This window comes from Leucopleurus acutus, assembly GCF_964270905.1.
Source record: "Leucopleurus acutus genome assembly, chromosome: 2".
Taxonomy (NCBI): Eukaryota; Metazoa; Chordata; class Mammalia; order Artiodactyla; family Delphinidae; genus Leucopleurus; species Leucopleurus acutus.
In genome coordinates this window covers 192,595,636-192,617,803 of record NC_139143.1, presented here as the reverse complement: position 1 = coordinate 192,617,803, position 22,168 = coordinate 192,595,636, and the positions used below count along the sequence as shown (strand labels likewise).

At 58.5% G+C, this 22,168-nt stretch overlaps 1 protein-coding gene across 3 annotated transcripts in view; it reads left to right on the top strand.

Annotated features, from left to right (window-relative positions):
- Nucleotides 1–2,099: 2,099 nt before the first annotated feature.
- PRKCZ (protein kinase C zeta) overlaps nucleotides 2,100–22,168 on the top strand; it is a 101,288-nt gene continuing 81,219 nt past the window's right edge. The window contains exons 1-4 of one of the 3 annotated variants that reach the window (XM_082834628.1): nucleotides 2,100–2,317; nucleotides 7,069–7,190; nucleotides 8,133–8,222; nucleotides 9,914–9,964. In XM_082834628.1, the coding sequence (XP_082690754.1) occupies nucleotides 2,247–2,317; nucleotides 7,069–7,190; nucleotides 8,133–8,222; nucleotides 9,914–9,964 (334 nt within the window). In that variant the 5' untranslated portion in view covers nucleotides 2,100–2,246. Of the gene's footprint in view, nucleotides 2,318–7,068; nucleotides 7,191–7,273; nucleotides 7,349–8,132; nucleotides 8,223–9,913; nucleotides 9,965–22,168 lie in introns of those variants that run through there. The other 2 variants (XM_082834629.1, XM_082834630.1) reach the window with 2 other exon arrangements.

The window sequence follows — 22,168 nt, the reverse complement described above, 5'->3', positions numbered from 1 at the left end:
CCCTGAGGACGATGCAGACCACTGCAGGTCTTGAACACCAGGGAGATGGACACAGATGGACTGAGGTTGGACCAGGTGGCAGCAGTGGAGGTGGTCGACACGGCAGGAATCTGGAGCTGCCAGGATCTGCAGATGGTGGTGGGCTGCGTGTAAGAGGGAGAGAAAGCAAAGGAAACCCCGGGAGTTTTGAGGTGAGAATGAGGAAAGAAGGGGTGGGCGCCCTGAGGTGGAGGATGGCATGTCGGGGAGCTCTGGCGGAATGAGAGGTGTGATGGTGGGGGAATCAGCCCAGCGGGGCCATCTGAGCTTGGGATGGTACTTCGAGCCCTAAGTGGACACGAGCAGCTCAAGGGCTTGAGGGGCACCCGTGACTGAGGCGGGGGCGGCGGGGACGCATTTAGAGGCTGACGAGGAAGCGGCAGAGGCACAGGGGAGAGACAGCAGCGTCCTGGGGTGAGGACACTGCCAAGGGTCAATGCAGAAGAAGCTGACAGTTGGCCACTGTACTTAAAACACAGGAGGTGGTAGTGACAGTGGCCTCAGAGAAAGTGGCAGGAAAGAGAAAGTGGAGATAAGGCTGCAGAAAGCTCTGGGCAGGAGTTTGTTGTAGAGAAGAGCAGAGAAATGGGCAGGTGGGTGGACGGCTATGGGGCGCAGAGGGCTCTGTTTTTTAGGACGGAGAGTTCACAGCACCCTAAGTAGGTGAGAGGTGGGCTGTCTACAGGTTTCTCTGTGTCCATCTCTAGGGAGAATATGGGTCCTATGACCATAGGGACTATGTCCATGTGGTTCTCCAGGGACACCAGCACCCTGTACTAGGAGGCGCCAGGAAGCTCTGTGGAATGAAAGAGTGAATGAGAAATCCTTACAATTGTCCAGGTGAAGAGTGGTGAAGGCTTAGCCGGGACTGGAGTCGGGGGTGGGGTGGGGTGGGGAAGGGGAGGGAGGCAACAGGGGTGTGGCCCAGAGTAGGACAGGCCTTGGCGGGGGCGGCAGGGATGAGGGGTCTGTAGATCTCTGAGCCCGGGGTGCGCACCTGGTGCCCAGCTGAGATCCCACAGACTGCAGATTTGGGCCCCTGTGGATGCAACCAGTAAGGGATGGGCCCAGGATGCAGGCACCTGGTGGGTGCGGGCCTGGATATTATCCTAAGGCGACAGTCCGGAACCAACGCGCGGTGTTAAGAAGACCCAGAGAGGATGTGGATTCACAAGTGAAGGTCACGGGCGAGCTGGACAAACGCAGCCTCCTTGTCCCGAACCGAGGAGTGAACTGGAGCAGAGGAGCAGGCTAGCGAGTGTAGACAAACCTTCCGCAGAAGGAGGAGGGCGGCTGCGGCCGGGAGAACCCACTGAGCCCGGACCTGCCGGCCGTGACCTTCGCTGGGTTCTCTGCTCCTCGCAGTCTGTCTCCGCAGTTGTAAGCTGGCCGGACGCGGGTCACGCGGTCCGATCGCCGTTCGGAATCCAGGGTCTGAGCGGCGGGCTGCACTCGTCACGGGCGACCCGTCCCCGCTGTCCCCTAGCCCAGCGGCTCGCAGACTCGCGCTCACCCGATTTACTCGGGCTTGTTAGCACAGACTGCTGGAGTTTCGATTCAGCGAGTCTGGGCTGGGCCGAAAGCTTGAATTTCCAACAACTTCCCGGGGCGCGCAGCGCAAGGGCCCCACCTGGGAACCCCGGCCAGGGGACCCCACTTCACCGAGGGGCCAGCGCGCGGGGCAGACAGGGGGCGTCGGTTGCCGGGCAGAGCCGGGCCGCGCGCGCCCCCATTGGCCCCAGGTGGGGCCGTGCCCCGCCCGACAGGTAGTCCGCCCCGCGCCGCGCCATTGGGCTGCGGCCGCGGGGTCCCCCGGGGATTGGCCCAGGTGGCGGCCCCGCCTCGACCTCATTGGCCGCAGGTGCCACCGCCTCCGCCCCGGGACCGCCCGCCCCGCCGATTGGCCGCCGGCTGGGCCTCGGGTCGGCCATGTTCGGACACCCCCCGCCCCCCTCGAGGCCTGACGCCGGACTCCGTGCGCGCCCCCACCGGCGCGCTCGCGCCGGCCGCGCCCCCGCCCCGCCCCGCCCCGCCTGCCGCCAAGTTCCGCGGAGTTGGCCGGAGCGGTGCTCCTCTGTCCCCGTTCCGCGCGCTCCCTTCCGCGTTCCGCCGTCTACCCCACCTGCGCCCCGGCCGGGCCGCTGGGGCCCCGCGCCATGGCCCGAGCGTCCGGGGCGCAGCGCTGACGGCGGCCGGCGGAGCGCGCCATGCCCAGCAGGACCGGCCGCAAGATGGACGGGAGCGGCGGCCGCGTCCGCCTGAAGGCGCACTACAGGGGGTGAGCGCGAGCGCCCGACGGCAGGGCCCGGCCGGGGCGGGGGGCGTGTGCGCCGAGGCGGCGGGGCCGAGGGCAGAGCCGGGCGCGGGGAGCTGCCCCCGACAGCGCCGGCCGTCAGCGACCGTGTCGTCGCAGCTTCGGGAGGCCAAGGGCTGGGGGCAGCCGGCCGTGGCGCGGGAGGGAGGGGACAGCGAGGCCCCTCCGGGACCAGGGGCGTCCCGGGAGGTCCGGAGGCGCCAGCGCCTAGAGGCGGCCCCGGGCGAAGCGGGCGCTCCGGGCGCACTTGAACGTCACCGGCGGGAAGGTTCGCGGGCAGGGTGGGGTCGGACTGGCCCCCCGGCGCCCTAGCTCGGGGTCGCCGGGCCCAGCTCGGAGCGCGCGGCCTTGCGGGTCTCTCCCCGCCCCGACGAGATTTTCCTGGGCTGGGACTTGCCCGGAGGGGAGGCGAGCGTCTGGCACGCCCCGCAGCCCCGGGCCCTGTGTTGTGTTGACACTCTCCCTGGAAAGTTGGCCGAAACATTCAGGCCACGGCCTGTAAGGACGAAAGTTTTTGTCAAATTGTGAAGATTGCTGGCAGGTTTTTAAAAACGAGGTTTTCCTAAACTTTTTCCAATGTACCCGACCAGCTCTCAGTTTCAGAACCGTTTCATGACCGGGTGAAGGGCAGGTGCGGTGAGCCGCCTGGTCGCGCGAATGGAGGGCGCCTGGAAGGGCTAGGGCCCTGCGTCCGCGCTCGGCGCCTGGATTCGACCTGCCTCCCTGTGAAATGGGGCGAGCCGGCGCCCGCAGGGGTCAGTGGCCGGAGCGCCTGGCCCGGCCCAGAGAGCGCTCGCTGGACTCTCGGTCGCGTCGGGACAGCCCTGGGTGGGGGCGGGGGGGCGGGGGGGGAGGGGCTGCGCCCAGAGGCCGGGACCGCGCTGCGCGCTCGGTGTAGACTGAGGTCGGAGGAGAAGTAGGAGCCTTTGCTGCTGCTTCTTTCCACTGGTGTTGGTCTCCGGGAGCCCCCAGATCGGACCTGGCTGCTCCCAGGGTCGCCTCTGCCGGGGAGTGGGGAGGGGAGCGGACCTTGGCCCCGCAGATGAACTTGGTGGTCTCGGCTGTAGTGGCACCGGAGGAGGGGCTTCGGGCTCGAGCTGGGGAGCACACCTTGTTTGGGGTGTCAGTCAGGCCTCTCCTGCCCGCTTTGCTGTCCTCAGCCTGACCACCTGGGAACGCAGTGGAGGGGGCAGCAAGGGGAATTGGTGGCAGTGCCCCAGAAGGATTTCTGGGGGGGGAATGACTGGCCAGCCCACCTGAAGAGGTTGAGGGGGTCTTGTCTTTTGGCTGGCAAGGTGGGCTGCAGACCGAAGCTGGTGAGGTGTCAGCCAGGTCACTGAGGGTGAGGAATGGCTGCCGTACAGCAGAGACAGTCCTCTTCCCTTCCTGGAACCGTGGAATAGAGCAACAAGTGACTGAAAATCAGAGTTGATCCTTAGTGAGAGGAAGTCCACACCCGGAGAGGCCGGGGGCAGGGGGGAGCCAGACCCCCAGCCTCCCCCCGGACGAGTTCAAGTAGGCACTGCGCCAGGGGTGGAAGGCGGACCAGGCAGTTGCCGTGGGCAGAGTTCAGGGAGCCCCAGGGAGTTCTGGCTGAGCTGCCTGTCCGTCCCCTCCCCGGGCTTGGGCCCCTGGAGAGCGCTTTGGTTACCGGGGGAAATGTGACCTGTTGAGTCTGGTTTCCCGGCGATGAGGCCACACCCTATACTCTTCCCTCCTCTTTCCCGTCCCAACCTCCCCTCCTTCCTCTCCCCTCCCCTCCCCTCCCCTCCCTCCCCCCTCCTCCCCTTTCCTCTGCCCCTTCGCAGTCCCCTCCCCCTCCTCCCTCCCCCTCCCTGCTGCGGCTTCCTCTCTCCTTGTCCCACTCTTCCTTCTCTCCCTCCCACCCTCCTCATTTCTGCCCCAGGCTGACCGTTCCTCCTCGATCCCAGCTCCTCACGCCTCCCGGTGCTTTCCCTGAAGTGCTCCGCACTGGCGCCTCTAGCCGGGACGAGAGAGTCTGGCGTCTGAGTTGGGAGACAGTCCTCGGCGGGCGCTGACCTGATGCTGGCTCCGGAAAGTGTCCGCTGCGCTCCGCGCTCACTTATCCAAACCCCGTGGGTCCGAGTGAAACTCTTTCTCTGTGCTGCCACTGCAGGTTATTTTTAACCAGCAGGGCTGGGAGCTGAGGGTCAGATACATTGGAGACACTATTCTTTTTTTTTTTGTGAAATTTTAAGATCAGCTTATTAAGTTCAGTGCTGAAAGCCATCAGAAGAATATTCTCCTGAAAATTATTTTTTCTTAGAAAAAGAGAAAGGAAACTCAGCACCCTCTTAGCATGGCCACAGATGCGATGGCAGTCAAGCCTCTCTGAAGACGAGCTAGTCCATTAGTCGGTCGAGTCCCTCTCCTGTCGGCAGGACTGCAGTCTGGATCACCCTGTCATCCTCCAGCCCCAGGTCATCCATTTCCTGGAACAAAGACTCATCTACCTCCGCGTTGTCTCCAGCATCTTCCAAGAACTGAATATCAGATGTGGAGACACTGTTCTTAAAAATAGGGGGTCGTCAGTCGCCCCCACTGGGGGGATGCCTTCTCCCCTCGCCCTTTCCCATCCCCTCCCCTCCCTGCCCCAGGCCCTCCAGAGGCTTGAGATCACGGTCTCCCCCTTGCTTGCTGGGCCTTTGGAGGTTGTGCAGTCACCAGACAATGAGGGTGGGTCCGGGGGTCCGGCAGCTTCTGTGTTTTCAGGGGGTTTCCAGGTGATGCATGCTGGGTTTGGAGACCCTGCTCTGCCCGCTTTTCTGAGATCACAGGAACACTTGGCTGGATCTTCCTTCTCTGCAGCTCAAGCTTGTCTTCCAGAACTCTTATTGAGGGCCTGCTGTGTGCAAAGCCCGGGCCTGGGTGCATGGCTTGGGCAGACCCAGGAGTCCCGGGAGGGGCCCTCCAGCAGGCTGTTGCCCCAGCCCGGTGCTCTGTCTTGGCGCCCCTGAGCTGGCAGCCTCAGGATCCCGTTTGCTCAGAGATGCCACTTGATTCGGGTTTGGGATGACATTAGGGGTGGTGGTCAGGGGTCTGGCCGGGGGTTGGGACAGTCCCTCCCCACTGGTGCCAGGGTCATGCGTTGGAGGGAAGAGCTGCAGTGCTGTCACTGGGTGATGAGCTTGGGGCCCAGGGGCGCCTCCAAACCACTGGGGAGCTGCCCACCCGAACTCTAGGCCCTGAAATGCTGGGGGGTGGGGGACTAGCTGCCACGTGGGGTTAGAACTGCGGAGGAGGGTCATGGGGCAGGGAGAGGTCAAAGGTGAAGGGATGGCAGACTGACTTCTAGAGTTCCCTGTGGCAGGGGGACTGGTGGATGCTGGGTCATTGGCGAGTGTGGGCAGCGTGGGTACCAAGTCTGGGTGACCCCAGGATGATGGGGTGGGTGCGATGGGGGCTTGGTCTCTGGGGCCCCCGCTGATGAGCCGTGTGAGCCCTCTGTGCCTTGGTTTGCCAAGACGTCGCAGGCTGTGGTGAGCTTGGGGCCCCGGGGACAGGTGCTGTGGGTCTGTGAGCAGATGGGGCCAGTTCCAGTGAGAAGGGGTGGGTGGCTGGGGGCCATATCCCCCCACTCGATAGGGTGAGCGACCCGTGGGCCGGGCCCCAGCTGTGGTGGGCGCCCAGCAGACAGGTCTTGGTGGCCCTGGATTTGTTACCTGGTGGACGCAGACTCTATAAACACACGTTTGACAGACTTCAGAAGCCAGCAGTGTTAGCGCCAAGCAGACCCTGCATTTCTCTTGTACAGGATGTTTCACGTCTTTCTTCATACGCTCCACACCCTTGTGGTGTCAGATGCTAGCAGAATTTCCCCAAAACTTGAGCGTATTCTAAAGTGGTTCTTGCTAAGAGTCTCAGTGAGCATAGCCGAGTCAGTGCCAGCCCTGCTTTGGGTGGTGGGTGACGGGAGGGGACAGTGCATGGTGGGGGGGATGCCCCTCCCCCCATCCTGGGGGGGGGTCGAGCGTTTCCCTCGTGCTGACTTGCCTCACCCCCGAAGGGCCAGCCTTCAAGGGCTGACCGAGAGTCCCTGAGCTGTCTCCAGTGATCCAGCTTCTACTTCCCTATTTTGGATGAAAAGATAAAAGGCAGTGACATTCTGGGACTGGCTTTTCCAAAAAACCGAACCTGGAATTCTGTTGTGGCCGCACCAAAGGCGGTCGAATGGTCCCTCCAGGGTTTCAGGAAGCTGCGGCCTTGGATTAATACATTACCGCCTTCTGCCCCCACGCCCCCAGTTCCCGTCTTCTGAAGGTATATGACGTGGCCCTGTTGGCGCCATGGAGGTTGAGGGACGGTGTATTGAGGCTGGTGGGCTTGAGCTGAACAGGCTGTGTCCAGCCGCCCCACCCTTCTTGGGTGACCGTGCTGGCAGCCTCACTCCCGGTGTCCGAGCAGGTCTGCCCGGCCTCCACGGGGGGTGGACGGTGCTTTCTGCCGTGCCCACCCTGGTCCTTCCGCCCCACTGAGGCACATCCCCGCACCCAGATAGACCTTTCTGCACAAGGGCACTCGTGGTGGTAATTTACGTAGACTGCGGGCAGTGGTTCTGGGGAGAGCCTGTAATATTCTCTTTGGGGACAACGTTGCTTCATTTATTTGGTCAATAACTTGGTTAATCAATCATCAGTACTTCATGTGGCTTAAATGTGCGCCATGGTGAGACCTGTGCATCCTTTCTGCCCCAGGGACATCCTGATCACCAGCCTGGACTCCGCCACCACCTTTGACAAGCTCTGTGAGGAGGTGCGGGAGGTGTGCCACCTCCACCAGGGCCACCCGCTCACCCTCAAGTGGGTGGACAGTGAAGGTAGCGCCTGGGCGTGTGTCGGGCGGGTTGTGAACCTCTGAATCTGTGCGCAGCCCCTTCTGGGGGCGACGGACGACCTTGGAATTAAACCGGTTAAATTTAACCAGCTTCCCCACTGGGGTCGTTGGAAGCTGTTTCCTGGGAAGAGGCTGCGACAGGTGCGTGGACAAACTGGGCAGGGGGGTGGGGGGTGAGCTGCCCCTTGTAGGGGGAGCCACCCACCCCCGCAAGGCCAGCTCTGGTCTGGGCACCAGGGAGAGGCTGCAGGGTCTCCTGCACACCTTGCACGGCTCCTTACCCTCCTTAGGTGACCTTCCTTCCCCGTATCCCGGGTTTTTCTGTTGGGTGATTTGGAAGCTGAGCTCTTCATTTTCTCGGGGAAGTGGGGAGGGTAAGGGTGGCCGGGGCCCCAGGGTCCATCTCTCCTTCCCTCTCCCTCCCTCCTCTCTACCCCCCGCCTTCCTTCTTTCCTGCTGCTGGACACACTTCGGAGAAAGCTGAGGGTTTGGGAGACCATCCAGGAGCTCCCTGGCAGCTCAGCCTGGACAAGGGGCAGGCAGGTCTCTGGCCGTGCCCCTTCCCGCAGGCACCTGGCCACGTGGGGCACTGGCTGTCTGTGGATCTGTGCCCCTGTCCAGCCGCAGCGGGCAAGGAGCCCTTCCCTCCGCTCTAGGACTGGCTAAGCGTGTGCTTACTCTCGCCCTGGCCGGGAAACCTAGGACGCCTTAGCTCCCCGCGTGGCCTTCTCGGGCTGTGGGTGAACTCATTGCCCTTCTAGGCTTAACTGGTTCTGCTGTCGGGCCCTGGCTGGGGTGACCTGCTGGTCAGGCTGGGCAGCTGGTCACAAGCAGTGAGACTACCCTCCCAAACTCGGGTGCCCGCCACCGTGAACCCCTCTGCCTTGGGCCTGCGGTGGCCTCATCCATGTCTCTTGTCCACCAGGTGACCCCTGCACTGTGTCCTCCCAGATGGAGCTGGAGGAGGCCTTCCGCCTGTCCTGTCAGCGCAAGGACGAAGGGCTCATCCTTCACGGTCAGTGCCGGCCAGAGGGTGGTCTGGGGAGGGTGTGCGTGCGTGCGTGCGTGTGTGTGTGTGTGTGTGTGTGTGTGTGTGTGCGCGTGTGTGTGTGTGTGTTGGGGGGGCGGGGGCGCTCTGTCAGACCAGTAGCCACGTGGAGGATCGCGGTTTAAGATCTTAGGATGCCCGAGAATGTAAGGATGTGGGATGGGATGCAATGGGGTTTTTTTCTCTTACATTTTATTAACCCAGATAAAATTGCTCTTACTTGTAAGGAGAGGCCCGGGTCCCGGAGCTGGTTAGCCCTCACTGCCCTCATTTCCTGGGGGCGGCATCGCTCACCTGCCCCCACCTTTCCGGGAGCTCCAAGGGCCTGGGGCCCACGTGCCTGCGGGCAGAGCAGGGACAGTGCTGCAGCCCTGCCCCGGGGCAGATGAGACCCTCCCCGTGGCTTTCTGCAGGCTCACAGCCTCCCTCCGCTGGTTAAGCTCAGCGCGGGGTAGAAATTGAGTTGCGGGAAGCGTTCTTTGCTGTCGTGTCAGTATCGTCTTTAAATCGCAGGTTTTCAGGCTGTGCCCCCGGCACTTTGGGGTTCTGCAGGGTGTCTGCCGAGAGAGCGTAGTTCTGGCAGCTGTGGCCGCCCTGCCACCCTGCATCCACTTCTGGTGCAGCTTATAGTCAGGCGGGGGCCGCGGACGGCTGAGCCCAAGAGCCAGGACCGGCGCACAAAACCATCTGTAGTGTTCTTTTTTTTTAAATTTAATTAATTTATCTTTGGCTGCGTTGGGTCTTTGTTGCCGCGTGCGGGCTCTCTGTAGCTGCAGCGAGCAGGGGCTGCTCTTCGTTGCGGTGCTCAGGCTTCTCGTTGGCAGTGGCTTCTCTTGCTGCAGAGCATGGGCTCTAGGCGTGCAGGCTCAGTAGTTGTGGCGCACGGGCTTAGCTGCTCCGCGGCATGTGGGATCTTCCTGGACCAGGGCTCAAACCCGTGTCCCCTGCATTAGCAGGCGGATTCTTAACTACTGCGCCACCAGGGAAGCCCCTGTCCACGGTTTTCTGTTGGGTCATCGTTCTCTCTGATGCTGGACTAGTGGTTGGTTAAAATACCTAGTTTTTGTAGTCCTTTGTATGAACGTGGATTGAACGTCAAACCTACGCTCGTCCACTGCCTGGTGGTGGTTAGCACGTCTGTGTTGACTCAACAGTGAAAGGTTTGGTACTTTCAAAATTCACTCTGTTTTCTAGATTAGGAAAAAGGTCATTTGAGCTAGGTTTTAATACGTTTAACCTTTTCTAGTAACTTATTGTGGAAGCCCAGGGTGTATCTTACCACGCTTAATTTTGAACTCCATTTTGAGTGTAAAGACGTGGGCCGAGATGTGCTTTCAAAAGTCAGTTTTCAAGGGAATTTCGGTTCTTCCCATTCCCTTATGGACTTATCCATACACACCAGGAGTCCTCCTGGGACGGCTCTGCTCTCTAGACCCCTCTGGCTGCTTTTCCCCCTGAATTATTCCGTGCAGCTCCGTGTCTCGTCAAAGGGAGTTTGGCACACATCCATGTGCTGGGTTTGCCTTAATGAGCGTCTCCCAGGAGCAGGCTCTCATCGCAGCGGGGGCTGTACGGGCAGCCTGACTCCCAGCAGGACTTCTCACGAGGCCGCAGTGGGCACTGACGCTCTCTCTCTCTGTCTCTCTCTCTCTGTGCAGTTTTCCCCAGCATCCCCGAGGAGCCAGGCATGCCCTGTCCGGGAGAAGACAGTGAGTATCGCCTCTCCCATGACCTGTGTCACAGTAATGGGTTGACGTGTCTGCTCTGCGAGGCGGGGGAGGATGGAGCTTGGTGGCCCGAGGCTTGGTGCTCCTCGCAAACAGTCTGAAAGCAGAGTGGGCAGCGGGTGTGGCCTCGTGTGGGGTTTTCACTGGTGTCCTCGCCCTTGGCTAGGGGTGTATCCACCATCAGACAGGGCACCGGCTTGGTCAGTGATGCCATGAGGTAAAGCCCAGGAGAAGCCCTGATGCCCCCCGGCGGGAAGGGGCCTGGCTGGGATGGCTGGACACTGCTCCCGTGTGTCTGTCCCAGCTGCGGCCACCCCCAGACCCGGTCATCGGCCCCTCCCAGTCCATACCGGGCCCCCCAGGGAGGCATCCGTTCCTCCTCCACGGCAGGTCTGTTGGTTGAAGATAGAGTCCCAGGGGCCGTGGGTCAGAGGAGAGCTTCTGACCACGCCCCGGAGGCCCCTGACCCTGAACAGCATGCCCTGCCTCGTCTTTCAGGGCAGGGCCCCCACTGGATGGGGCGTAGAGAAACTTTACACCAGTCACCAGACCCTCCTCGGGCCCTGGCGTGGTGCTGAGGGGCTCTGGACCCCGGTGGCCGCTTGTTCGGTTAGGGGGACTTGGCTCCGCCTCCTGCCAGCAGGGGTCCCAGGGTGGGCTCCGGATCAGGTCCCTGGGCCCGGCCTCTGGGTGCCAGCAGCGTCCTGTGTGGGGTGGGAGCAGATTTGAGCAGAGGCCGGACTTGGGTGCGTGACTGGCATTTCGGGGGGCAGTCGGGGCTGAAGAGAGGTGTGGGAGCCCTTAGCATAGAGGAGGCTGTCGAGGCCACGGGGGGCGTGGCCAGGGATGAGGGCCGGGCCTTGGGGTCTCCCAAAGAGAGCAGGGGACCCTGGAGGAGCAGCCAGCAAGGCCATGGAGACATCCGATCGTGGAGCCCTGGCGGGAGTGGAGCAGGCAGTCTGGAGAGGCAGCAGCAGCCCAGGGGCCGGGGGAGGTGCTGCCCCAGGGGGCGGACGTGAGGGGCAGGTCTGGGAAGGCTGGGGGGTGGGTGAGCAGTCCCAGCGCGTCCTGGCTGGGAGGCAGATGTCCGCCGGTGGTAGATAAAGCCAGAGGTGGGGGGCGAGCCTGGAGCGTCTGAGGCCTGGAAGCCGCCCTGAGAAGGTGGGCGGGGGGGAGTCAGTCCCACGGGTAAGACTTCCTGGCCGCCGCCCGCCCCGTCCAGGACAGCAGGCTCCTGTGCGCATGTGCGGTTTCGCTGCCAGCGGCCCTTGGACCTGCCAGGACGTGGCTCAAGACAGGACACTGCGGGGGTGGGGAGTGCGGCCAGCTGGGAGCAGACCCCATGAGCAGAAGCCCACCCGCAGGAGCCCCAGGTGGCCAGAGAGGAGCTCGTCGGTGGGGGGCTCGGAGGCGGGTGGGCCTCCCGGGGGTCCTCATCCCCCGCGGGGCTGCCCCTCCCCGTGACCCCCCGCCCCGGGGTACCCACGTCTCATGGAAGGGGCACACTTTTGATAGTTCACGTTGTCTTTTCAGACACATAAAAGGATAAAATAAGGTAGACCTTCCAGCTGGAAGAAGGGTCCCCTCCACTGTGCTCTGTACGAGGGGTCCCCCAGCTCGTTTCTTTGCCCCCTTGATGGCTCTCAACCACAGTGACAGGCTGTCTGTCTGTCTGCCCAGAGCCGTCGCCAGCAGCCCGTGCGGCGCGGGGGTCGCCCAAGCATCTCTGCATCTCGGTCTCTGGCTGCCCGGCCATCAGCTCAGGCCAGGGCCCCAGCAGTGCCGCCCTGAGGGCCTCGGACCTGCCCGTTCTGTCCCCGACTCGGTGCCCTCCTGGCTTCATCCCTGCATGGACGCCGCCCTGTCTGGGGCCTCATGTAGGGGATGGTGATGGGGGTCGGCACAGCCAATGCTGTGCCCTCCTGGGGTCGTGGGAGTCACAGGGTCTCTGCCGGAGAGGGACGTGGGCTGACGTGTGGGCAGGGGCTGCATCACCGCGGGGGAATGCGGAGAATGTGGGGCCATCCCCACTCGCGAGCAGGTCCTTGAGATGCTCACCAGGGGCGGCTCCGAGCTCCGGGCCACTCGCTTTTGTTGGAACATTCCAGCAGCCTCTCCGCGCAGGTGGAGGATGGGGTGGACGGAGGGTGGGGGTGGCGTCCCCTCCCTGGCTCTGCTTGTCCAGCTCGGTCGTGACGCTGACCTTGGGCAGTTAGGACCGCCCTGCGCTGGTCCCCCGATGGTCCGGGTGCAGGCACGATCCTGGCACCTGCGTGGGCGTTGGTGTTCACTAAGGCCGGGCGAGTGAGAAGGGTCAGGCTGGTGGGACAAATGGCACCCTTGACCCGGGTCAGGACCGCGTGCAGATGCTGGCGGGTCTGACGGGCGGTAGCCAGACAGGGACACGTGGCAGAGATGCAGCCTCAAGATCATGCTGGGCATGTCCGGCCGGGCCTGTGTTCGTGGCAGCAAAGCGCCTTCCAGCACCTTCTGTGCAGGTTGTCAGCCTGAATTTAATCGGTTCTATAGGGTTTTTAAAAAATGGTGTAAAGTACACCTAATATAAAATGTGCTATTTTAACCACTTTAAACTGAACAATTCAGTGGCATTTAGTAGGTTCACCACCTCTGCCGTTCCTGAAACACGTTCAGGAAGAAAACCTCGTGCCCGCGAGCAGTCGCAGCTCCTCTGCTCGGCGCCTGACAGCCACCAAACTGCTCCATCTCTACGGAGTTACCTGGTGTAGACATTTCGTGTAAATGGAATAGATAATATGTGGTCTTTTGTCACTGGCTTCTTAACGTGATGTTATTGAACTTCATCCATGTTGTAACGTGTATCAGAACTTCAGTCCTTTTTTTTTTCCCCAATTTTTTTTTATCACGGTGAAATACACATAATATAAATTTATCATCTTAACCATTTTTAAGTGTATAGTTCATTGATATAACCTGAATTCATATTGTTATGCAGCCATCATCACCATCCGTCTCCAGAACTTCCTCATCTTCCCAAACCGACACTCTGCCCCCATGAGACACTCAGTGCCCACCCCTCCCCCAGCCCCGGGCCCCACCCTCCTACTTTCTGTCTCTGTGAGTGTGACTCCTCCAGGGACCTCACAGAAGCGGGATCCCACAGAATTTGTCCTTTTGTGTCTGGTTTATTTCACTCGGCATCATGTCCTCAGGGTCCATCCACGTTGGAGCAGGTGTCAGAGTTTCCTCCCTTTCTAAGTTTGAATAATATTCCATTGTATGCATGGACTACGTTTTGTTTATCCATCTGACATGGGGTCGCTTCTGTGTTTTAGCTACTCTGAATAATGCTGCTATGAACATGGGTGTAGAAATATCTCTGAGACCCTACTTTCAATTCTTTTGGGTGTACATGCAGTCATGAATTGCTGGGTCATAGGGTAGCCCTAGTTTTAATTTTTTGAGCAACTGCTGTGATGCAGTGGCTGCACCATTTTACATTCCCGCCAGCAGCGCACAGTGGTTCTAATTTCCCCATATTTTCACCAGTGCTTGTTGTTTTCTGGTTTTTTGATAGTAGCCATCCTGGTGGGTGTGAGGTGACATCTCACTGTGGTTTTGATTTTCGTCTCCCTAATGATTAGTGGTGGTTGAGCCTGTTTTCATGTGCTTGTTGGCCACGTGTATGTCTTCTTTGGAGAAATGTCTACTCAAGTTCTTTGCCCATTTTGAATTGGGTTGTTTGTTTTGTTGCTGTTGAGTTTTAGGACTTCTCTACATATCCTGATATTAACCCCATATCAGATATATGATTTGCAAACATTTTCCCCCATTCTGTGAGGTTTTTTTTGTTTGTTTAACTTTGTTTATGGTGTCTTTTGATGCACAAAATTATAAAATTTTCATGAAGTGCAGTTCGTCTGTGTATGCTTTCGTTGCCTGCGCCTTGGTGTCATGTCCAAGAGATCATTGCCAAATCCCATGTCGGGAAGCTTTTGTCTTTGTTCTCTTCCAAGAGTTGTATAGTTTCAGATCTTACGTTTAGGGTCTTTGCTGCATTTTGAGTTAACTTTTGCATATGATGTTAGATGAGGGTCCAACTCTGTTCTTTTGCATGTGAATATCCAGTTTTCCCAACACCATTTGTTGAAACGACTGTCGTTTCCCCATTGAATGGTCTTGGCACCCTTGCTGGAAATCATTTGACCATTTGTGTGAGGGTTTATTTCTGGGCTCTCTCTTCCATCCCATTGGTCTATATGTCTGTCTTTATGCCAGTACCACAGTTTTGATTACTGTAGCTTTGCAGTGAGTTTTGAAATCAGGGAGTGTGAGTCCTCCAGCTTTGTTCTTTTTCAAGATTGTTTTGGCTGTTCTGGGTCCCTTGAGATTCCATAAGAATTTTAGGATGTTTTTCTGCCAAAAACATCATTGGGATTTTGGTAGTGATTGCATTGACTCTTCAGATCACTTTGGGTAGTATTGATATCTTAACGATATTAACTCTCCTAATCCATAGACACCAGATGTCATTCTACTTATTTATGTCTTGTTTAATTTCTTTCGGCACTGTTTTATAGTTTTCAGTATACAAGTCTGTCACTTCCTTGTTAGATATATGCTTAAGTATTTTATTCTTGATGCTAATGTAACTGGAACCGTGTTTGTAATTTCCTTTTTGGGTTGCTCACTGTGAGGATATAGAAATGCAACTGAGTTTCATGTGTTGACTTGCTATCCTGCTATTTTGCTCACTTTGTTCTAACATCGTTTCTGTGGAATCAGTTTTCTGTGTCATCTGTGAACAGAGATAATTTATTTATTCCTTTTCAATTTATATGCTTTTCATTTCTTTTTCTTGCCTAATTGCTCTGGTTAGAACCTCTAGTACTCTGTTGAATAGAAATGGTGATAGTGGGCATCCTTGTCTGTTCTTGATCTTGAAAGAAAAGCTTTCAGTCTTTCACCGTTGAGTGTGATGTTTGCCGTGGGTTTTTCCTGTATGGCTTTTCTTGAACTGAGGTGGTTTCCTGGTTTCTAGGGTATGAGAAATGTACTTGGTCCTTGTCCCTAGTTTACGGCAAGGAGCTCCTAAAACCCTAGGAATTTCCTGAGTGATAGGAGTGTCTTGTCATTCATTAGGATGTGATTTAGGGTGGGGGCCCTGATAGCCTCAGGGTGGGGCTGGTCACTGGAAAGGCAAAGAGATTAGAGGCTTGGAGCTTTCAGTCCCACCCCCTGACCTTAAGGGAGGGGTGAGGGGCAGGAAGTTGAACTAATGTCCAACAACTGCCAATGATTTAATCAACTGTGCCTATGCAATGAAGCCTCCATAAAACCCCGGAAGGATGGGGTTCAGAGAGCTCTCAGATCAGATTTGGGGGAGTGGCTCCTGGAGAGCTGGAAGCTCCGCACCCTTCCCCGGGCCTCGCCCTGCGCATCTTCCTTCTGGCTGTTCCTGAATTAATCTGGGAAGTTAAATGTTTCTCTGAGTTCTGTGAGCTGCTGTAGCAAATTGATCGAATTGAGGAGGGCGTTGTGAGCCTCCAGTCTATAGCCGTGGGTCAGAAGCAGGTGTCAACCTGGACTGGCAACTGGCATTGAAGTGGGGTGGTGGGCAGTCTTGTAGGACTGAGCCCTTACCCTGTGGGGTCTGACGCTACCTGCAGGGAGATGGTGTCAGAATTGAGTTAATAGCTTGGTAGTATGGGAAAAAGCATACCAGGTACCTCCTGTTCCTAGTTTGTTGAATATATTTATGGTAAAAGGATTTTCTACTTTGTCAGATGCCTTTTCTGCATCCACTGATATGACCGCATGTCTTTCTTTTGTTCTGTTAATGTGGTTCATCACATTGATTGTTCACCTTTTTATTCCAAGAATAACTCCCCCTTGGTCATGGTGCATAAGCCTCTTAATATGCTGCTGAATTTGGTTTGCTAGTATTTCGTTGAGGAGTTTTGTGTCAGTGTTCTTTGGGGACGTTGGTCCTTCGTCTTCTTTTCTTGTAGTCTCTTTGCCTTGCTTTGGCGTTAGGGTAAGTTGACCTCCTAGAACGACTTAGGAAATGTTCCCTCTTCAGTTTTTTGGAAAAGTTGGGGAAGGACTGGTGTTAGTTCTTCTTTAAATGTTTGGTAGAATTCACCAGTGCAGCTGTCAGGTCCAGGACTGTTCTTTGTCGGGGAGCTTTTTTTTTTTATTACTGACTCGCTCTCCTTACTAGTTACAGGTCTATTCAGATTGTCTGTTTCTTAGTGATTTAGTCTTGGTAGAGTCTGTGTTTCTAGGAATTTGTGCGTTTCATCTAGGTTATCCGGTTTGTTGGTGCACTGACTTCTGTGAGATCAGTGGTAATGCTCCCACTCCCATGTCTGATTTTAGTCGTTTGAGCCTTTCCTTTTTCCTTAGTCCACCTAGCTAAAAGTTTGTCGATTTCGTTGATCTTTTCAACAAAAATGGTTTCCCTGATTTTTCTCTATTGGTTTTCTATTCTCTGTTTTGTTTGTCTCTGCTTTAGTCTTTATTATTTCCTTCTGCTAGCTTTGGGTTTTATTTGTTTTTCTAGTTTCTTAAGTCGTATAGTTAGGCTGTTGATTTGAGATCTTTCTTTTTGAAAAAAAATTTATTTTATTTATTTATTTTTGGCTGCGTTGGGTCTTTGTTGCTGCACGCGGGCTTTCTCTAGTTGCGTTGAGCGGGGGCTGCTCTTCGTTGTGGCGCACGTGCTTCTCATGGCGGTGGCTTCTCTTGTTGCGGAGCACAGGCTCTAGGTGCGCGGGCTTCAGTAGTTGAGACACGTGGGCTCAGTAGTTGAGACACGTGGGCTCAGTAGCTGTGGCTCACGGGCTCTGGAGCGCAGGCTCAGTAGTTGTGGCGCACGGGCTTAGTTGCTCCGTGGCATGTGGGATCTTCCCGGACAAGAGCCAGAATCCGTGTCCCCTGCGTTGGCAGGCAGATTCTTAACCACTGCGCCACCAGGGAAGCCCCGAGATCTTTCTTCCTTTTTAAGGGAAGCATTTATAGCTGTAAATTTCTCCCTTAGCTTCGCTTTCTCTACATCCCTTAGGTCTTGGTATGTGGGTCTTTGTTTGTCTTTAAGTATTTTCTAATTTACATTGTGATTTCTTCTTTGATACACTGTTTGAGTGTGTTGTTGAATTTCCACACGTTTGTGAATTTTCCAGTTTTCCTCCTCTTGTTAATTTCTAACTTGATCCTGCTGTGGTCGCAGAAGATATTTTGTATGATATCTGTCCTGTAAAATCGATCGAGACTTACCGTGCGGCCCGATGGTTGGGAGGGCAGAGTTTTAACCGCTGCGGCGCCAGGGGCACCCCCCTGGGTGTTCCGTCGCATCTTATGTGCCGTTCACCTGTGGTTGGACGTTGGGTTCTTCCTGCGTCTTGGCTCTTGTGGACATTCATGCACAGGTTATAGGTTTTGAAGGTACTGAATTGGTCATTTTGTTCTGGCCACAGCACAGAGAAGTTTTCAAGTCTGTGTATGTTGAAGCATCATCAGAATAAACTGTCAGCAGGGCCCGGGAGACGCCCCACCTTAAAGGGTTCTGGCTTCTGTCCGGTTCCGTGTCCTGCGCAAGCAGAGCTTGGTTGCCCTGCATTGCCCGCGAGGTGCAGGCAATGGGGGTGAATGTGCCGTCGGCTCAGCTGGGAGGATGTGCTCCCTGCTGTCGGCAGCAGGGTCCTGATGGCAGCTGGGAGACCGGGAGGCTCCCTCCCACCAAGCGGAAGCACCTTTCCAGGGCGTTCCGGGGCGCTGTGTGTGGGGAGAGCTGGGCTGGCTGGTGACGTCCCCGGGGGAGGTGGGACCTGCAGGTGGTGGCTCTGGGTGGCTCATTGGAGTCCAGGAATGACGTGGCAGCACTGGGGCCCGAGGGAGGGCCACCTGCTGGCTCTGGCAAGGGCGCGGGGCAGCCCAGGGCCAAGCGCGGGGTGGTGGCAGCACAGAGGGGCTCTGTGACCTCACGGTGCCCTCTGTGCGTCATCCATCCCGCTGGGGGTCCTCCTCTGCTCACACGGAAGTGTTCATGTTGGATTTTTGTGCGTTTCAACCTGTTTCACATTTTCCTTTCTGGCTCCCCCAAATGGAAGAAATATTTCGTTTCTTGCATTCTGGTCTTTGATTTGTCTAGAACATACAGCTGTGTCCCCGGTGGTGTTGGCCTGGGTGTCTGGCTGGACGCATCTCCTGTCTCAGATGTGAGTGGCCAAAGCTCTCGGGCCCGAGATGCAGCAAACCCAGGTCTCTGCTCTGCCCCTCGGGCAGCGGGACTCAGGGAGCCTATGAGATGCAGCAGATGTCGTACCTGGGGGCGGCGGGGATGTGGAGAATGCGCCGCACACGGGCCTGGGTCGCAGCTCCTCCAGAGCATACAGTCACGGTGACAGACGGCAGGCCGGTCCCCGCCGGGATTGCCGCAGTGAGCATCAGGGTCGCACCCGGTTGCTGTGCAGGGATCCCGTCAGGGACCCTCCTCGCCTCCCCTTTGCCGTCCCACCCCCATCAGGAAGGGAGGGCACAGGGCCAGCAGGCGGCCGGGCCCCTTCCGGGCAGGGTCCCTGAGTGCCCACTGGATGGCCTGCTCTAGGCTCTGCTGGGCCACTTGTCCTTGCAGCCACGAGGCCCGACGGGAGGGAGAGGCCTGGCGCAGGGCAACGGGGACTTGGGGGTGTGCGGTGCTGCTGGGCGTGTTAGGTCCTGGGGCTGCGCGACCTGGTACCCCGAGCTCAGAACAGCTGGAGACGGAGTCTGCAGTGGGAGCTCCGGGGGAGAAAGGTCTGGGTCTTCTGGCTGCACACTCCTCCCTCCGGCTTCATGGGCACCTCCCCTCTGTGTCCGCCTGTCTTTCCTCCTCTTCTTACAAGGACATGTCATTGGATATAGGGCCACTCTCGAGCCCCTTACTTCCTCACGTCTGTGAAGACCCTTTTCCGGGTAAGGTCCCATCTGCAGATTCCAGGGTCTAGGCGTGGACATGTCTCGGGCCAGCACCCAGCCCCCTACAATCGACTACACTCAGGTCCGATCCCCCCGCACCCTGTGGGTGTGGTCTGCCCCCGGGAGGTACCCTCTGCACAGGGTCCCTGCGGGCCTCTGGCGTGGAGCTTTGCGGCAGACGCGGTGCAGGTTTGCAGGGAGCCCAGGGCCCTCGCAGTGTTCGGGTCGGGGTCCCGTGCGGAGCTCTGAGGGGTGGGACCCTGGATCGGATGGTGGAAGGCGGGTTCACACCAGGCCCCACGCAGAGGTGTGGGGGACGGGGACCTGGGGGCTGAAGCGTGTGCTGCGGCCAGGCTGGCGGCCAGGAGCATCGCCTGGCCGGCTACTCGCGCACAGATTGTGGGTCTGGGTGGCACGTCCGTGGGTCTTCCCGCAGGGAGCAGGCCCAGCAGGGGCTAGGCATGGTCGAGACCTTCAGCCCTCCCGAGGACAGTGGGGTCCTGTTGCCCACTGCCCCGTCGGCCCCCTCTGACGGCCGCTGTCCTTAACGTCTGGCCGCACTCCCCTCAGTGTGACCGGACCCCTGTCGGCCACTCCTGCCGGCCCCTCCTCCACAGGGGCTCTTCCCAGGGACCTGACTCCAGCCTGGGGGCTGGGGGTGATTGTCAGCTGGAGCGAGCCCCCAGCAGGGCGGCCTCCCTGGGAATGTTGGGTAGTGAGTGTGTGTGCCTGGCTGGGAATCAGGCAGGTGTCCAGGCAGCAGCCGCAGCTCTGCCAGTGGAGCAGATGACAGACCCGTTAGCTACTGCCTTTCCTTACCTGTAACATGGGGTAATGGGACTGTGAATCAGACACTGTTTGTAAAGCGCTGAGACCTCCGTGGAGCGAGTGGTTATTCAGTGTGTTTTAAAGGACAGTTGGGGGCACTTACAGGGCAGAATAAATGCAATAAACGAAGCCCTCTCGGTCACTCGGGAGTGTCCCTGTGGGTGGTGAAGTTGGCCCCAGGAGGGCTTCCTGGAGGAGGAGTCTCGTTGGAGGCCCTGTCACACGGAGTTAGCCGTGGACACTGCGGGTGCTCGAGTGACCCCCGGGAAGGGGTGTGGGAAGGAGGGCTGCAGCGTCAACACCAGGATCCGGCCGGGGCAGGGCTGGCGAGTCTGGACTCAGCCGGGCTTCTCAGTCCTTAAAGGCCTCGGAGAAAATGCAGATCTGGGGTTTGGTGCTGGATCCCGTCTTAAAAGCCGCCAGTGTCCTGCGAGGTCCTGGGAGCCTGGCGCTGGCAGGCTGTGTGCTTCGTGTCATTGGTCCCGGCCTGTCCACACGCTCAAGCGACAGAGGTGTCCCTGGACTGTTGGGTGGGCTGGCTGGTGTAGGAACCCCCCTCCAGCCTGCTCCCAGGGAGAGGCGTCCCACGTTCAGGGGGGCAGGCAGTGCTGCAGAGGACCCTGCTTGTCACCTGGGTGGCCCTTGTGTGGCTCTGGGGCCGAGCCTGGCACCCAGGGCAGGACCCCCAGGGTCGGGGAGATTGTATCTGGGCCAGGACCCTTCAGGTCTGGAGGTGGAGTCTGGCTGGGAGGATGACGGCTGGCTTTGTCTGCAGCTGTGCCCACTGCCAGCCCCTGTGGGCTGGGCCAGGCTTCCTCACCGGTCAGGAGCCCCAGGCCTTCGGGGGCTTCCGACGCCCTCTTACTCCCAATCAGTGGCAGCGGCGTGGGGGTGGCAGCCTGGCCCTGCTCTCCCTGCAGCTGGGCCCCAAGCCATTTCCTCTCCGATTCTGGGGCCAGAAAGCTCTCACAGCCTGAGGTGTTAAAGGCAAGTACCTGGGTACATGCGAGTCAGCCTATGGGAGAGTGAGCGGAAGGGAGACTCACCTGGGCTCTCACCTGGGCATGTACGTCCGGAAGCCCAGAGGAGTGGTGACCACGGAGTGGGGCCGGGTTGGGGCTGGTGGGGACAGCCACGGGCTGCAGGGGCCACGGTGGGTTGCGGGGGAAGGGGCATCCCCGCCAGTGGCTGTGGGAGAGGAGGGGGCTCAGGCTGGGCCCCCTGCCCACCCGCCTCTCTCGTTCACGCTCCCACCCGCTGTGCCCGGAGCTGCTGTCTCGCCTGTTCTCTGGCTCTGAAGCTTCGCGTGCCTCCCGGACACACGCTGGGCGACCGCCCAGAAGCAGAGCTGGTCCTGGAGGGGCCTTGGCTGGGGCACGTCTCCCGCGGCCACGACCCACCAGGGAAACCAGGGGTCGCTCCGTGCGATGGTGGCGGCTCCTGAACGCGTGTGTTTGTGAGAGCCCAGAGGGCGGTGCCGCCATGCTGCCGGGTCCACACCCCGGCTCCGGCAGGTGAGGCAGCTTCCTGTGCCTTGGTTTCCCCTGCTGTGAAAGGGGTCTGGAGTGACCGCCCCCTTGGGTGCTGTGTGGGCACTAGCAGAGCTAGAAGGGCTCCGGGAACAGGCTGAGTACCCAGCTCGCCGCCTCCCCTGCCCCCGCTGGTGGATCAAGGGCGAGGTAGTTGCCCCCGTCGTGCGCTCACGGCCACCCAGCGTCCTCAGAGTGAGAGGACGAGAACGAGGCCCAGCGTGGGTGGGGGGCTGGGGGTGGGCCAGGTGGTCGAGCAGGTGTGGGTGGACCGGTTACCACCGAATCCTTCCAGGAGGACGGACGCCTGCTATTTCCTGGTGTTTATAGGTGTGTGTACTGTTTTATTAACAATCCAGTTTCAGGAAATTCTGTGGCGGTCCAGTGGTTAGGACTCTGCGCTTTCACTGCCAGGGCCCAGATTTGATCCCTGATCGGGGAACTAGGATCCAGCAAGCCCTGCAGAATGACCAGAAAAAAAAAGAAAAAAGAAAAAAATCCAATTTCGTTCAGCTTTGTCTCAAATTATCTGCAATAAGCTGGAAAAGCTACTTTTCCACCTAAAATGGACTTCCCGTGAAATGCACAGTCTCCTGGTTCAGCTTGGGTTTTCTAGAGTTCTGCAAAGCTGGGTGTTTGGAATGACTGGAGGAGAGATGGCTGAAGGGCAGCAGCGGTGACACCAGGCGCGTCTTTTGCAGGTTCTCCCCTTGGACTCAGGATAAATCTGCATTTCCCGTCGAAGCCCACTGTGGATGTGATGGTTCTGCGATTTTATGATTTTATAGTCTTAGGGTTATGCCAGCTTTTCCTGTAAAAGCCAAACGATAAATATTTGGGGCTCTTTGGGCCATTTAGCCTCTGTCTTGGGCTCTCAGCTGCCGTGTGGTGT